Here is a 15,591-nt window from a genome sequence, read left to right as displayed (position 1 = left end):
CTCTCAAAACAATTTTAAAGAATTCCTCTAGTCCACTACCAACTTGCACTGGCAAACTTACTCTGTTTCATAGGCAGTAAAAACGACAGCAAGAAGAAATAGATTGGTTTCACTGAGTACATGGGGCTTTAGACAATTACATCTTTTCTTAAAACATATTATTTCTCTTTTTATTTTATGAACAAAATCTGACAGTTCTGCTTGGTTTTGGAAAAGAGAACTCCACCATTTCTGCAATTTAGAACTCTAAGCTACTAAAGAAAGATTACTACACAGGAAGTAGGGAGGCCAGAACAAAAAGGAAGTACACACTGTTCACTTTTACTGGGAATCTTGGTCAAGCCAGAGATTGCGGAGACCTTTGCTTGGTTTTACCATGTGCAATAAAACAAACACCTGTTAGAATTACAGATAAAAAACACTGTTCATTAATAATTTGGTGAGGGTTTATTACCAAACCTACCTGTAGGAATAATGAAAGATTCTAAGGTAGCATTTCCTCTTTTACAAACATAGCCAAGTTTCTGACTGCATTCCCAATTCTCCCACTTAGCACCTTTCCCAGGATTTAATGCTGCACAGATTTTTCCAGGTTCTGGAGAAGGATGTCCTTTAAAAAACCAAACAAAACAAAACAAACCTCAACAGCAACAACAAAGTGTAAGCACATCATGGTTACTCTCTCAATTACTTTCACATTCTAATCTGTTCCATGCTTTAACTATAAGATACATTAACATATAGACAATTGTGATTGTCCACAGTCCCTTAGACTGAACAGGGCAGTTCATACCCTTAAGAGGTACTTTTTCACAACAATCACAAGTTGAGATATTTATCCAGTTCACAATTTAACAGCCTCTTCACAGGTTCAAAGTCTTGATGGAAGGTATTACAGTGCACCTATTTATTTTGTTTGGGTTATTTCCCTTTCTAAACAAAGAATGTCTAAACTCCAGCACACAATCTTTAGCTGAAAAAGCTGTTCAGTAAGCTAGTTAAATTCTCTACTTAGTATAACAGTAAAGACAGAAAAATAATAAGTAATTATTTTGCTAATGTGAACTTCTTGTCCACTTATCTAAACAATACAACAATGGTAGGATATTTGGATATTTTCTGTTGCAGATTAGTATTAGCACTAATAGAAACATCTAGAAGAAAAATAGAACATGTAGAACAGAACAAATTTCCGCAATAAACCAGATGAACTTTTCAAGATCTGGTCTGATGTGATTAAACTTAACGAATTTTCTTTCATTTCTGAACACATGCCACTATACTACATAACGAGCAAGTGTCAGCAGTGCTCAGCAATAAACACAGCAAACCTATTTCTCAGTGTGCAAAATCGTTCACTAAAAATTTCTTATATCCTTATGATTTCATTACCTTAGATTACCGTTAGTCTTACAGTTGCAGTCAAGTTATATCTTTTTCCAATAGTAGAAAAAAATATATGCTTACTTCAAAAACACAAATTTAAATTGTTTTAATGCACAAAAAAAGTTCAGCTGTTAGCAGTTAGCTCTCCCAAATGCCTCACCAGCCTAATTTGAGTTTAAATGTTGATAACTTAGTTCCCATGTTCTTGTGTTATTTATTTAGGGCAAGCGAGATGTAAGAATATGACACTGCCACAAATTCTTTTAAAATATACTAGTGGAAGAACAGCCAACTCTTGAACATCCAGGGTAATGGGGATGAGACAGAGGCAGGCTGACCAAACTAAAGTCACAAAGGAGATAGCACAAATATGAAATAGGTTATATGGAGTTAAGAATATTATCTTTAAATTAAATTAAAAAACATAAGGAGTTAAAGATAACTGTAGCCAATTTTGGTTACACCAAAAGCCATCTAACGCTTCACAGGACAACTGAGAGTTGTCTGCAGTTTTAACAACCATGAACAGCTCCCCTTGCTGTTTGGCTCCACCACACAGTTTTCCCCCACTCTCCATTACATGCAGATTGCCATCAGTGCACTTGGATGACAGACCTATAAATACCTTCACAGCAACTTGCAGTTCAGCCCATCTGTTTGCCTTGTGTGCTCTCTCCATTGGAGAGTTATTTATAAAGTAGTTCAATTCACTCTTCAAAGTTTACCCACTCAAGAAGTTTGTCCACCTAAAATGTGCTTTTGGCCTTATCTACGCAAGGAAGCCACTGGGTGATACGATGGAGCGTGCATTTATAGTTACTGCAGATTAAATACATGTGACATGCTCAATGAAGGTAAAGAAGAGTATTTACACTGCATAACTTCAGACATCTACTTTAAATTATTCTCCAAAGGTTTCCTGAATAGCCAGTGCAAGAGAACATGGGTCTTGCAAAAAGACACCTTAATATAAGCACTCTGAATAGTAAACCAGAAAAGCACCTCTTCTTTACCACATATACAGACGGCATAGAGACTAGCTTTTTAATAACAGCACCAGGGTTCAACATTGCGACTACAGCTGTGAAATATCTGGGTTTCCTTCAAAGTAGACTAGCCTAACATATTCAGTGTGACACGTGCTAATGCCAGGGGTAGGTTAATCCCAAATTAAAATCTGATCTTTAAGCAAATAACCAAAACAAATTGGAAAGGAAAGGAATTTAAAAAAACAAACAAACAAACAAACAAGCCATACACTGATCAGTCTAATCTCACAAATGAAGAACCTATAGCATCAGATTTATTCTGTGTTCCTACAGAAATAAAGTAAATTAAGGAGATATAACAATGAAGTGTAAATAGGTTACTTTTAAAACTTTCCTCTGGATTTTGAGGTTACCATTTCCATCATTAAAAATAAATTAAGCCCAGCGTGTATCCCTAGCACAAGGGCTGTTACTCACAGCGTTTATAACCACAGTCAGAATCTTTCAACAATAAAACAAGCTAAATAATTGCAGGAGAACAGAGTACTAGAAAATAAATAGGTTACATGATGAACAAATTTTTGCCCTTTAAACTGAGTAGCAACATATTTAACCTTACCTGGAACCCAATTTAAGTATCGAAAAGGAGCACCACCAACCCATTGCCATCCGCTGTTGAAATTCAAACTGTTAAGACCAAACCAGAGAGCAGAACTCAGTCTTCCAGTCAAACCTAGGAAACAGAGACAGAGAGAGATACTGGAAGTGCAAGAGCAAACACTGTCTCACAACTTGAGAGCTGAATTCTAGTTAAATCATCAACTTCTCCTTTTTCACAGTACAAGTTTTAACAACTTTCAACCTTTTAGTTAAGGTGGCTATGCTAAACGTGCAATACATCATCTTACGTGGGTCACTTAAGTTTTAGAATTTTCACATTTTTAGGTGTGGAGAATTTTATTACAATACAAAACAAAATCACACTTCTGCATGCTCTTTGTAAACCAATGATCATAAACAAGAAACAAATATTTTTTTCCAGAATTATAAAATATTAAATTGATAAAATGCACAAAAAGTCACAAAACCAAAAATCAGTTTTCTAAAATGAAATGGGAATAGTTTCCTATTGTGTATTTTCTCTTCCAATAAAATTAACAAGCGTGAGTTTGAAATTTACAAAATATTGTAAAGAAACTGTTCACATTTTATCAAACTATATTTACATGCGATCATTCCAAACATCATCTTTTTAACAGCACATCTTGCACATTTTTCAGATTCATCTGATTTCAATTCTTTAGCCAATGATAAGTCAGGCTTCCAAAATCAGTTCCAACTTACTGCTCTAGTTCTGAAAAGCACCTAGAAATATCATGCTTTTTTCTGAATCCTCTAGCATTATTAATTGTCTGAATCTCTGCCTTTTGTGTAAGACCTGGAAGCCTAGCTGGATGACTGCTGATTTTTTGAACTAAAGGTAATTCTGCATAGCTCACAGAAAATAATTGTGCGATATATATTATTTATTTCTGCTTCTACTGATGGCATCATGCCAGTATGCAATTTTGCTCTATATATTTCAGTTGTCTTTGACATCATGATTATGGGCAGCACTTGAAGGTTAAAAGGAGGGGCAGTTAAGCACTGGAAAAGACTGGAACATCATACCAGAACTTGATTTGGCACCAACACATTAATGTGTTCCAATACTTCTTCTGCACAAACAAATTGTGGTTAAGACAATCAAGAACTGAGCATGACAAGAAATCCTGGCAATGCCAAGGTAGCTGTAGAACAAAAAACTGATTTTCACATACATTTTGCAGACATATCTACTAGTTTGCAATTAAACACACCTACTAATAACTCAATCCTATATGTTAGCCTCAGATTGCTCCCTTGAGCATTAATTTCAACAATAATTAACATTCAGTTAAAAAAATTGTTTTGACCAAATCTTAAATTGAAAACAAAAGTTTAGACAGAAAAGACTGTTCATAGCATTAAAAATATATTTATTGTTCCTCGAAGTTGAATATGGATTTGATGGATGGATTATTAGATGGGTGAAGAATTGGCTGGATGTCTTCATCCAAAGAGTTTCAGTCAACAGCTCAATGTCCAAATGGAAACCAACAAGTGCTGTCCCTTTAAGGTCTCCATTGGGACCAATACTATTAAATATCTTCAACAATGACATGGACAGTGGGATTGAGTGCACCCTCAGGAATTCTGCAGATCACACTGAGCTGAGTGGTGTGGTTGGTTCGCTTGAGGGAAGGGGTGGCATCCAGAGCATCTTTGACAGACTTGAGCAGGGGGCCCAAGTGAACCTCACGATGTTCAACAAGGCCAAGTGCAAGGCCCTGCACCAGGGTCAAGGCAATCCCCAGTATCAGTACAAACTGGGGGATGAATGGATTGAGAGCAGCCCTGAGGAGAAGGACTTGGGGGTACTGGTGGCTGTAAAGCTGGAGATGACCCAGCAATGCATGCCTGCAGCCCAGAAAGCCAACTGTGTCCTGGGATGCATCAAAAGAAGTGTGACCAGCTGGTCAAAGGAGGCGATCCTCCCCCTCTAGTCCACTCTGGTGAGACCCCACCTGGCATACTGCATCCAGTTCTCAGGTCCCCAGTACAAGAAAGACATGGACCTGTTAGAGCAGGTCCAGAGGAGGGCACAAAAATTAATCAAAAGGCTGGAACATCCCTCCCACGAAGAATGGCTGAGAGAGTTGGGCTTGTTCAACCTGGAGAAGAGAATGCGCCGGGGACACCTTATCACAGCCTTTCAATATATAAAAGGGGGCTTATAAGAAAGATGGTGAAAGAAAGGGGCAATGGTTTTAAAATGAAAGAGGGTAGATTTAGATTGGACATAATGAAGAAATTTTTTTATGATGAGGGTGGTGAGACACTGGAACAGGCTGCCCAAGGAAGTTGTGGATTCCCCTCATAGAAGTGTTCAAGTTCAGGTTGGATGGGGCTTTGAGCCTTTGATCTAGTGCCCATGGCAGGGAGGGGCAAACTAGATAATCTTTAAATATCCCTCCCAACCCAAACCATTCTCTAATTCTCAGATTCTATGAGCTTACGTAGTAAAACATATAGCTTATGGCATAAAATAGTTTATATTTCAACTGATGCAACATATTCAGAATATGTTTAATATATTTAATAAATTAATTAGTGGACTATTTTGGTTTGCAAACTATTTTGCGTTTTCCTGCATTCCAACATTCATTCTTCATTGCTTGCATTACTTCATTGCTGCATTTTTTATGTTACTGTAAGTTTATGGTAATCTTTAAACAGGATAAAATAATCATTATCTGTCCAATTTTTACAGATGAATCATTCAAGACAACAATTTAAATCTACTAATTACCAGAACTGAACAAATACAAATTTTCAAGATGGAACATGCTATATAAGTGTCAGTGTTACAATAGTACACTTTAAAAAAAAAAATCTGATGGATAATACTATCCTACCTGTCAGATATGTTTGTTCATGCAACTCTGTGATGCTTAATAACTCTGCCTTCTGTTGTTGACAGCTTTTTCTTGCCTGGTGCCACGTCAGAGCTGCCTCAGAGTTTATCTGGTACTGGACATTTGTTAAAGGATCTGTATTCCACAACAAATCAATACTATTAACTGTAGGGAGAAAAAGAAATACTGTAACTGATCATGAAGATGGAGCCAGATAAAATATAAATTGTGTAGCAAAAATACACAAAACCTAAACACTGCTATAAGCAACTGGTTTGAAAGGAGTCCTGAGGCTCTCTAATGTGTTAGGGGCAGAGCTAGACCATGATACAGCCATGTTGGGCAGTACACAGGTAATGAAACAAGGTCACCATTTCCTCTGGTATAACAAAGCTGCTGTTTAAGGTAGAAGATGAGTGGCTAAAGTCATCCTAAAAGAGTTGATTTGCCGTTGTGGAAAAAAAAATTTAAAACTTACAGACTCATGCTAGCTAAGGTGTGTATCAAGCTGACCACTCTTCTGAGATAAGAAACCCTAATTTTCTTACTAATTTGGGGTACTGTGTAAAGTGGTTATGGATTTTCTTACAGTGATGGAGGCAATCAGACCCAAGCACTGAATGTAAAACTTACATTATCAGCATCCATCTCCCACTTTCCTGCAATTCCTGCTTTGTCTTATGCACATCACTGACGTACCATCACTTTCATCTCAACCACGTGACCTGACTGTCCTCTCCTTGAGTACCTGAACTTGGCACATTTGGGCAATGCCAAACCAGTGAAAATGTCATCCAGCAGGGCCCAACATTAGAAGAGACCCCAGAAGGTACCACACTCCTTACACTGCTGTGGTCTCTCCTGGCTTGTCTCAACTGAATCCCCACAACAAGCAACAGAAAATTGCATGATCTTGCTCTGCCAAAAATAGAACCTACAGGGTGCCCCAACACTGAGCTAGATATCACATAAAGAGATGAAAGTTGCATGACAAAAGCAGAATATAGCAGAGGTCACTGTGCGTCTGCTGATAACAGGAAAATGACTGAAATTCCTGCAGCCTGTATCAGAGTTTCTCAAGTTGCAAGCTGTAAAAAATTTGAGAGAAAGACAACTTTTCCTTTTCTGAATTCAGAAAGCTCAGAAAAGTTGTGTGCAAATAAGAGGAAAACAGGATAATAAACAAAACTCAAGACAAATGATGATACATTTCAAATATCAGCAGGTCAGTAACCAGTTACACTTTTTCCTGTATTAAATCTGATAGTCTATAGATAATATGAAGTGCTTCTTTTCAAATTATCCTTATGAAAAAAACACTTACAACCTACTGTAATAATTACATTTGACAAAAAATGGGAATTTTCATCCCATTATCATTATCCACAAATCAACTTCCATCCAAAACATTTTATGACTCTCAGAAGGCAAGATTTCTTTGCTATGCTATGTTCTACGAGACCATGAATTCCTGTGCATAAGCACAAGCCTAGGATAAAATGGAGATTGCAAAAATAGTAAAAACTGTTATTCAGTAAAGTAAACTGGATATGACTTATAGAAAAGGTTTGATAAATCTCGTAATTATTACAGAGGAAGAGGTAAACAAGTCCAGGTGTTCATCCAACCTTCCACCACACTCCCCCAGTCTCATAATTTATAGCCGACTTGCATATGGTGCTCTCCTGTAGAAGTTTGGTCTTTCATAAAAATAAAGTTTATTTCTGAACCTTGGAAAATTTATTTTTAAGATATTTTAGTTCTATGAAGTCAAATGCCTTGACAGAGCAGGATTTTGGAAAATCTCTATGCTATTGTTTAAAGTTTAGTATCCCCAGAGAAACCAGAAGATTAATCACTTTTCTGGAATGATATATTTTAGTATCTAAACTAAATTAATGTTAAACGATATCTGTCCTTAGTACATGCTGAACTTTCTCGCTACAGAGATGAACTCTGCATGCATTTTTTTGTATACACCAAAATTAGTGAGAACTAGCTATTTCCACTATGATTACTATCAAAATCCCAGAAGTACAGTATAGTATCAGAAGACTTCACTCATGTCTCTGAAAGTTCTCAGTCTTTAAAGCACAGCAAAGCAGACTAAAAATGCATTGAATTTCAGGTACAGTGTTTGACAAACAAGTTCAAGCTTACAGGAAAGGCATAAAGTCCTGACAATGCAGACATTTATAACATGTATCATTTTAAAAATGTCAACATTATTATCTTATCAAAATATAGTATTTCTCCTGAATTAGGAAATGGAAGAATCTTGACAAATTTTAGTTTTGAAATTGCAAGACGAAATCTGACCTTTGACTAGGAGTAACAATAAAGTGTTTTCGTTTGTTTAGTTATCCATCCAAAGCAAGTTGGAGTCTCAGTCCAACATCCTTGTAAACTGCATTAATAGAATCACGGGAAAAGAAAACCTTGAATACAAATCTTGTTAGACAGTCTCTAAAATAACTGCTGTAGCTTCCTCTCTGAGTATACAGTAGGGAAGGAATCTCATAATAAGACATTACAGTTTATGTGAATTTATAATATAGTACATAAAGATATAATGCTGTCAATAACAAAAAAGTCTAAATTATACTAAACTTCCTTCACATGCTTATCTTCACTAAGGTATTTTTTCCTAAATGGCTCATCTCTTTCTTTTTCCTAGATAAATTTGTGAGGTCCAAAGTCAGGTTATGAGTTCCAGATAAACCAGAAGAAATAACACAATTAACCCCATGTAACTGACTTGACCAATTCACCAGGAATTTTGAACCAGATACAAAACCACAATGAAAAACTCTTCAAAATACCTTTAAACACCAGCATGATGGAAAAGCCTGGCACAAAAAAAAATAAATTCAGTATTTGTGAATGAATACAAGGATGTAGATTTCATAGAATCATAGAATGGTCTGGGTTGGAAAGGACCTTAAAGATCATTGAGTTCCAACCCCCCCGCCATGGGCAGGAACCCCTTCCTCTAGCCCAGGTTGCTCAAAGCCTCATCCAGCCTGGCCTTGAACACCTCCAGGGATGGGGCATCCACAGCTTCCCTGGGCAACCTGTTCCAGTGCCTCACCACTCTCACAGTGAAAAATTTCTTCCTAATGTCTAGTCTAAATTTACCCTCTTTTAGCTTATACCCATTACCCCTTGTCCTCTCACTGCACTCCCTGATAAAGAGTGCCTCCCCATCTCTCCTGTAGCCCCCTTCAGGTACTGGCAGGCTGCTCCTCGGAGCGTTCTCTTCTCCAGGCTGAACAACCCCAACACTTTCACTTTCAGGGGAGGTGCTCCAGCCCTCTGATTAATTTTGTGGCTCTCCTCTGGACTCTCTCCAACAGGTCCATGTCTTTTTTATTATTTACCCAGTAATTAACATACCAGGCTAAGACTATTTAAATATTTTCTCATTCTCTGCACTTTTTGTTTCCTTCCTAGTCAGCTGCAACTTTTATGCATCCCTTACAAGGCTTTCTAAATTCTTCACAGAAATTCTAGCCCTTTCATCTGTCAAGGAAGGGGCCTCAATGGATTTTGTCCAATTGAATACAGCTTTGGGCACACCTGATGACTCACTCTCCTGATGGTCTTACACTGTGTAACCTGTTTTCTTCCCCAAAGCCTACTTTTATATTGCAGTGCAACATACAGCTCAAAAACACACAGTGTAACCCTGTAAAGAACCAGTATTTCCTAGTCTACTGAAAATTGTCTGATGTAGCAACACTTCTCACTTTCTTCCTGTGGGATTTAAATTTCTACTGTCACTGTATCAGCATCTCTTTTTAACACAGCAAATAAAGGGTCGTACTCACAATTATGTTACTGGTCAATTTTCTACACCTCTATCAGTATAAGAACTGTATGCTTATGTACTGTTCTTATGAACTATACGCTTATGCCCTCTTCGCTTTGGAGAACATTTGAGCCGGTTTTGCTCACAATGATGAAAATGTGACTGATTCAATCATGATGATTTCACTGTATGTCCATCCAGGCCCCAGCACAAACAACTGTAACAGTTCGTATCTGATATTTTCATATTGGCACCTTTGCTCCCCCAATCTTTATTTAATCTTTATTTAATAAATGTTAACATACAAAGACAAGCATTCTGTGTTTAAAGGAGCTGTTGAAGTTTATTCACTTATTGGTCTCTCATGCAGTGCATTCCTCTTTCATAGGGCTGACTAAAACTTCTGCTACCACAGCCTGTCTCATTAAAATATATGACCCAAACTTGAATATTTTATAGCCAGTACTGGAGAATCAGGAAGGAAACATGCAGGCAATCAGCATAAAGCAGCTTTTTCCAAAAACCATCACAGCCATCTGAATGGATTTCCTTGAATTATGCCAAAGAATTAAACAAAATTTTAATGATGCCTCCTATTTGCTACACTCAAGGAATGCTTGACAGGTAGCATTCTTAAGTTGATCTTGCATGTGCTGTATTAATGGGATTGATATTTCCAACATGTTTTTAATATCTTGAAAATAATACTGGCATAGGAAAACAAAAAAGGCAATTTTTATTTGTCATAAACAATGAATGCAACTTTCATGGAAATCAGGCAAGGACGCTGATACTTCATCATCAAACCAGTTAAGATCAACCCAAACTGTTTTCTTCACATCAAAGGAAAGACATATTTTTCTCCTTAGCTCTGACTGTGGTCAGCCAGAGCTCTACAGCAAAACACAATAATAAAGAAGATGGGAGGGAGAAGTGCTACCTCTCAGCATGACAAAAGCAGCAGCAGCTTGCAGACAAAATGCTTAGCACATATTTACAGAAGTTCAGAGAAACTTTATTCAAATTTAAAATAATTCAAATACATACAGGCCTATTACTCCAATTTACTTGAAGTAATATCAACATTTCTAAATAAAGTTCTGTACATTCATAACACTGCAGTTGAAACTCTCAACTATACTCAAACCAGGGAATTTAGAATATAAATATTTCTCATTGGTTTTAAATACAGAACTACAACATAGCACACAGATTTGGGAAATACTGGGATTTAGTAAAAAGTTAATGTAAGCTCCTTCATGTTTAAAATGCAACTCACTCTACAAAGTAGTCTCAATTTTCAATTAAGCCACATTCCAGCTTCCAATTCTGCTCCACAAATTTCTACACGGCCTTTTGCATATACTAATGTAACATCTTAACATCTAATTAACCTTCCATTTAAGTAAATGATATAATTACAGATTACAGCATATGATTAACACACTTTCACCTGGATGTAGTTGATAAATATTTTTATTTTATGCTGAGCCCTATATTTGCATATTTAAACAGTTCCTAAAAGGATAGCATACTGAATGGAGACAGAAAAATGCACCATTTCAAACTGTATTCTGTACAGTAAAGCACATGACAAGGACATCAATATTTCCAGGCAGCTGAATAACAGCACAGCAGAGTAATGAACAAAGAAAACTCACATTTCAATGGGCAAAATCCATACATCTTGTCAACATCAAAGTCTGAAGTGGTTCCACACCAGAACCAGCCATCTGATCTGCCAGCATCTGTGCAGTCAGCATACCATTTACCACCAAACTTAAAAGGGAAGACACAAGGTGCTCCATTGGCATTTCCTTTCACTGTGTAGGTATCTAAGGAGACACAACAATGTAAAAATGTATAAGCAGTAATAAGCACAGGTATATATCAGTCCAGCTTTATGATCATATTATAGCATCATATAAGAAGGAGAGCTTGCTATAGTATATTATATATTAGTATTATATATATTTGTATACAACTAAACAAATTGTACTAGAAATGGGACATGGATAACTTTACTCCCTAGGTCTAAGCTGATACCCATGTCCACAATGAGACAAATTTTTATTGCTTAAGGAGACCACTAACCAGAACTGACTGAGCCAAGACAAGTACATTCCCATGCTAAACTTTACATGCATAACAATCAAAAGTATAAAGTCCACATAGCTAAGTAATTTTGTTTTTAAACACAAATGACTGCCAATTCTTCTGTCAATAACCCACTCAATTGCTGACCATTTTAGACAGAGAAGAGCACATACATATAAATTTGAAAGATGTATACCACAGAGTGACTCCAATGTACTACGCCCAAATAAAACTTCCATTGTCAAAGATAATTTTTGTTTTTCATCAGAAACCTGACTCACTGAAACTTTTCAAGCAGTCTTCTTTGTGTGCACGTATAATGTACACGCATTGACGGGAGGACATACAGGGTAACACTACTTGACAAGGACTGCTAGAGAGGTGACATACCAAGGCCGCTGTCTCACAGAGCTACTAGAAAACAAACAAGGAAGGAGTGGCAGGCCCTCACTCCACCTCCCTCCTGCCTCCTTTCACATAATTTGCTTTGCTAGGGTTCTTGTATTCTGCTTTTAGACCAAGGACTAGTATTGTAATCTGCCATTGTATAAACCACAGAAAATGCATCCATACCTCCCTCTGTTAACTTTTCTGTTATCAAACAATACTAAATGTGAACCCAAACATATTTCCAGATACTTATAATAAATACATGTAAATATGTATGTATGTATCATGCATAAGTTTTTTCAAATTTAACTATTTAAAATATCTTATTTCATTATCTAACACTTCAGCACCAACTCTGAGATCCACTTCAAACACCTAGGAAGGGATCTTCAATATACTGGAGATGAAGATATCCAGAGTTAACTAAATACTTACAGCATAACTAACATTTTTTTCCCAAGGGGAAAAAAAAAAACCAAACATAAACAAGACTATACACATCTTTCTGTACACATATAAACAGTAAAAGCTATCATTAACTATTGTGTTATACACATGTTCTGAATAACCATGGACTTTTTTTCCCCCTCTCCAAATGAATCACTACCATGTAGGGTTAATTATCTATCAGAACTTTGACAACTTTGACAAAAAAAACAAAATGAACCTGTCAAAAAACATAAAACACACATGCAAGTATTCCTCATTTCACCAGAAGTCACATTCACTGATCATTAATGAGATGAAGGAAATTCTCCTACACTTCTAGATATTGTAATTAGATACACATAGAAAGTAGTTTGAAATACAGAAGTTAATTTACAGAACTTTACCTTCATAGCCTCGAGAACACAGATCGTCTGTGGTTCCGTAGACTTTCCACCTACTCCATAAACCAGATCCCTTGTACAGCATAATATTCCTTTCCTGTTTGTTTCCATAGTTGAAAAACAAATCTTCCCCTTGGATTGCAAAGAGAGTCTCATTTCTGCATTCCCATCGCTGAAGTTCACTAGCCTTGTCACAAGGATACAGAGTGATCGGAACCCAGTCTTTCTTCGAAGGCACTCCCAAGCACAATTTGAATGCTATGCTCATAAGCTGGTGATCTGAGACCCACCTGAATTTTTGTGACTCATTTTCTTGAACGCAAGGAGCAGTAGTCACTGAATTAGAACTTTGAGCCAGTACACAGCGCTTGTGATCTTCATTATATATTAAGAAGATACTAGTATCTGTAAGATAAAAAAAAAACTGGAATCATTTGGTTTGAAACAATTTTACCTACTATGTAAATGAAATATGAATCTGGGGTTAAAAATCTCATCATCTGTTCAGCAAAAGAAGGTGCAGTACTCCTGTGGCCTACACCTGTCAAAGGGACTAGAATGCAACTAGTTCAGATGTGAGGATGTTTCAGCTATTTTGCGTCAGTGAAAGCATCTACACTCAAAAGTGCAAGACAGCAGAGGTGCAGATCTGGTGCCTCCTGGAAGCTTTAAAGCATGGGTTAAACTGAAAAAAACCACACATGGTATTACTCCAAGCTGCACCCATGGGAGTCACTGAAGCAAGGGAGCACGCACACCATACACTGTGGATCCCGACGCTGAGCACTCCAGCAGCACTGGCTCCTTGATCCTGGCTCCCAGGTGTGAGGAGTTGACAACAGCCGCTAAGTTATTCAGGATCCACTGCCCCACAGTGAGGAGTTCTGTTCCCATAAGCTCTGCTAAAATCCTTCAAGTCTTAACTGAGGGGAAGGATATTTCTTTAAGCTTTATTCACAAGCTACTTGTAGGGCTAGAACAGCATATTCATTTTTCACTCAAGTGCAGTAATCAGTGATTTCTTTCTCCTTTCTTACCCTTCTCCATTATGAATGAAACACTGACAACAGTGCAATTTGCCATCACCAGGTATGCTTCTCAACAACTTCCGAAAATCTACAAGGCTCTTCACAGCTCCCAAAGTTATTTATCCCTCTTAGTAAATAGTGCCTCACACCACGCATTTTCATGTATTCAAGGTTTATTTCAAAATTGTAACCACTAGAAAAGATTTTGGCGTCTCCTACACTTGGATGTGCTATGGAGTGCAACATTTCTGAGCTGGTCTTGCCCAAAAACTGAAAATTTCTCCTCTCTGATCCCCTTGAGATACATTTTAGCACAATAACTTAATAGCTCTCTCTGATATTGGATCACATCACGTAAGAGGATGCACAAAGCCTTAAAGCTATATTTTAACTGGACTACAAGCTAGGAAAGAGAAATACTAATTTATGTGACTCTGGGGATTGAAGCTAATTAAAACTTTATTTATTTTAGGGTATGATTACCAAATTAAACAAATGCTATCATGGAGAAATATATAAGGAGAAAACAGGTTAACCACAGAAAATTTTCCCTTCTCTCTTGTGGCTCCAATGTGGAAATGATCATACTGTTTTGCAGAAGAACAACCTGGGAACAAACAACCTCTCTCTCAGAGAAAGAGCTGACCTAGACGTATCTCATCCACAACTCAGTTTCCCTCTCCTGTCCTTTGGCTTCCAGCTCCCTGGGAAGTAGCGTAAAACTGATGAGCACTGGAGACAGAAATTGTTGGCTTTTGTTGATCTGTGTTACTCACAGACAATACAAGGAAATGTATAATTATCACTGCTGGTGATAACTTTTTTATTCTGCTTTTCTACAACCATTTAGCACAATGCTATTGTAAACTGATATATGCAATGCTTGCAACTTTCCTTTTCCTGAAATCTTATTTAAAGTTTCTGGGTAAAAGAGATGTCAGACATTTTCACATGTGGAAAACACTGTCTGATCTTTCAAGCTGCTAAAATTGTATTTGTGGCCTAAAATAACTTTCCTTATTTCATGCAGCATATGGTGTTAAAGAGAGGATGTTATGCATGTAAAAAAGGTACCCCAAAGTCAAAAGCCTGGATTGCTGCACCCAAGCCTGAAAGGGTGAGAAGTTTCAGAAAGAAGGTTAGAAAGCTGAACAAAGAGGTCTGGACAGGGGGGTGGGGAAAAAAAAAAAAAAATAAAATAAAAAAAAAAAGAGAGAGAGACAAATCTTTGGCCCTCTGCTATTCTGACTACAACTTTACAAAGCCTTAAAGCCTTAGCAGTGTGTATAAGCAGCTGTGTTGCATTTACAAGGGCCTCAGCACATGCAGGGCTCTGCCAGGGCATAATACATAGGTAAGCAGCTAAAGGCCCAACACAGCCAAACAGGCATTAAAAATAAGTTGGCACCAAAACAGGAGGACAGAACAGGAGGTAGAACGATGCAGGAGCAAGTGTGGCTGAGACTGTAGTTGCAGGATTTCCTTTCCCTCAGAGTTGCTTCTGTGTTATCTGTGACCATACAGCTGACTTGTAGCGTGGTCCTGTATTGCTCCAGTTTATAG

At 37.3% G+C, this 15,591-nt stretch overlaps 1 protein-coding gene across 1 annotated transcript; it reads right to left on the bottom strand.

Moving 5' to 3' along the window:
- Positions 1 to 463: 463 nt before the first annotated feature.
- Positions 464 to 14,047, bottom strand: LOC104460801 (macrophage mannose receptor 1-like; the record flags this gene model as incomplete). The annotated part of the gene is made up of 5 exons (XM_010073148.1): positions 14,038 to 14,047; positions 13,004 to 13,405; positions 11,345 to 11,518; positions 2,995 to 3,108; positions 464 to 610 (listed from the first exon to the last, which is right to left on the bottom strand). Coding segments are annotated over exons 1-5 (847 nt in total), but the record flags the coding sequence as incomplete, so codon positions are not given.
- Between the last annotated feature and the right edge of the window lie 1,544 nt (positions 14,048 to 15,591).

This window comes from Pterocles gutturalis, unplaced genomic scaffold (genome assembly GCF_000699245.1).
Source record: "Pterocles gutturalis isolate BGI_N339 unplaced genomic scaffold, ASM69924v1 scaffold4767, whole genome shotgun sequence".
Classification (NCBI taxonomy): domain Eukaryota; kingdom Metazoa; phylum Chordata; class Aves; order Pterocliformes; family Pteroclidae; genus Pterocles; species Pterocles gutturalis.
This window is presented reverse-complemented; position numbering and strand designations above follow the sequence as displayed.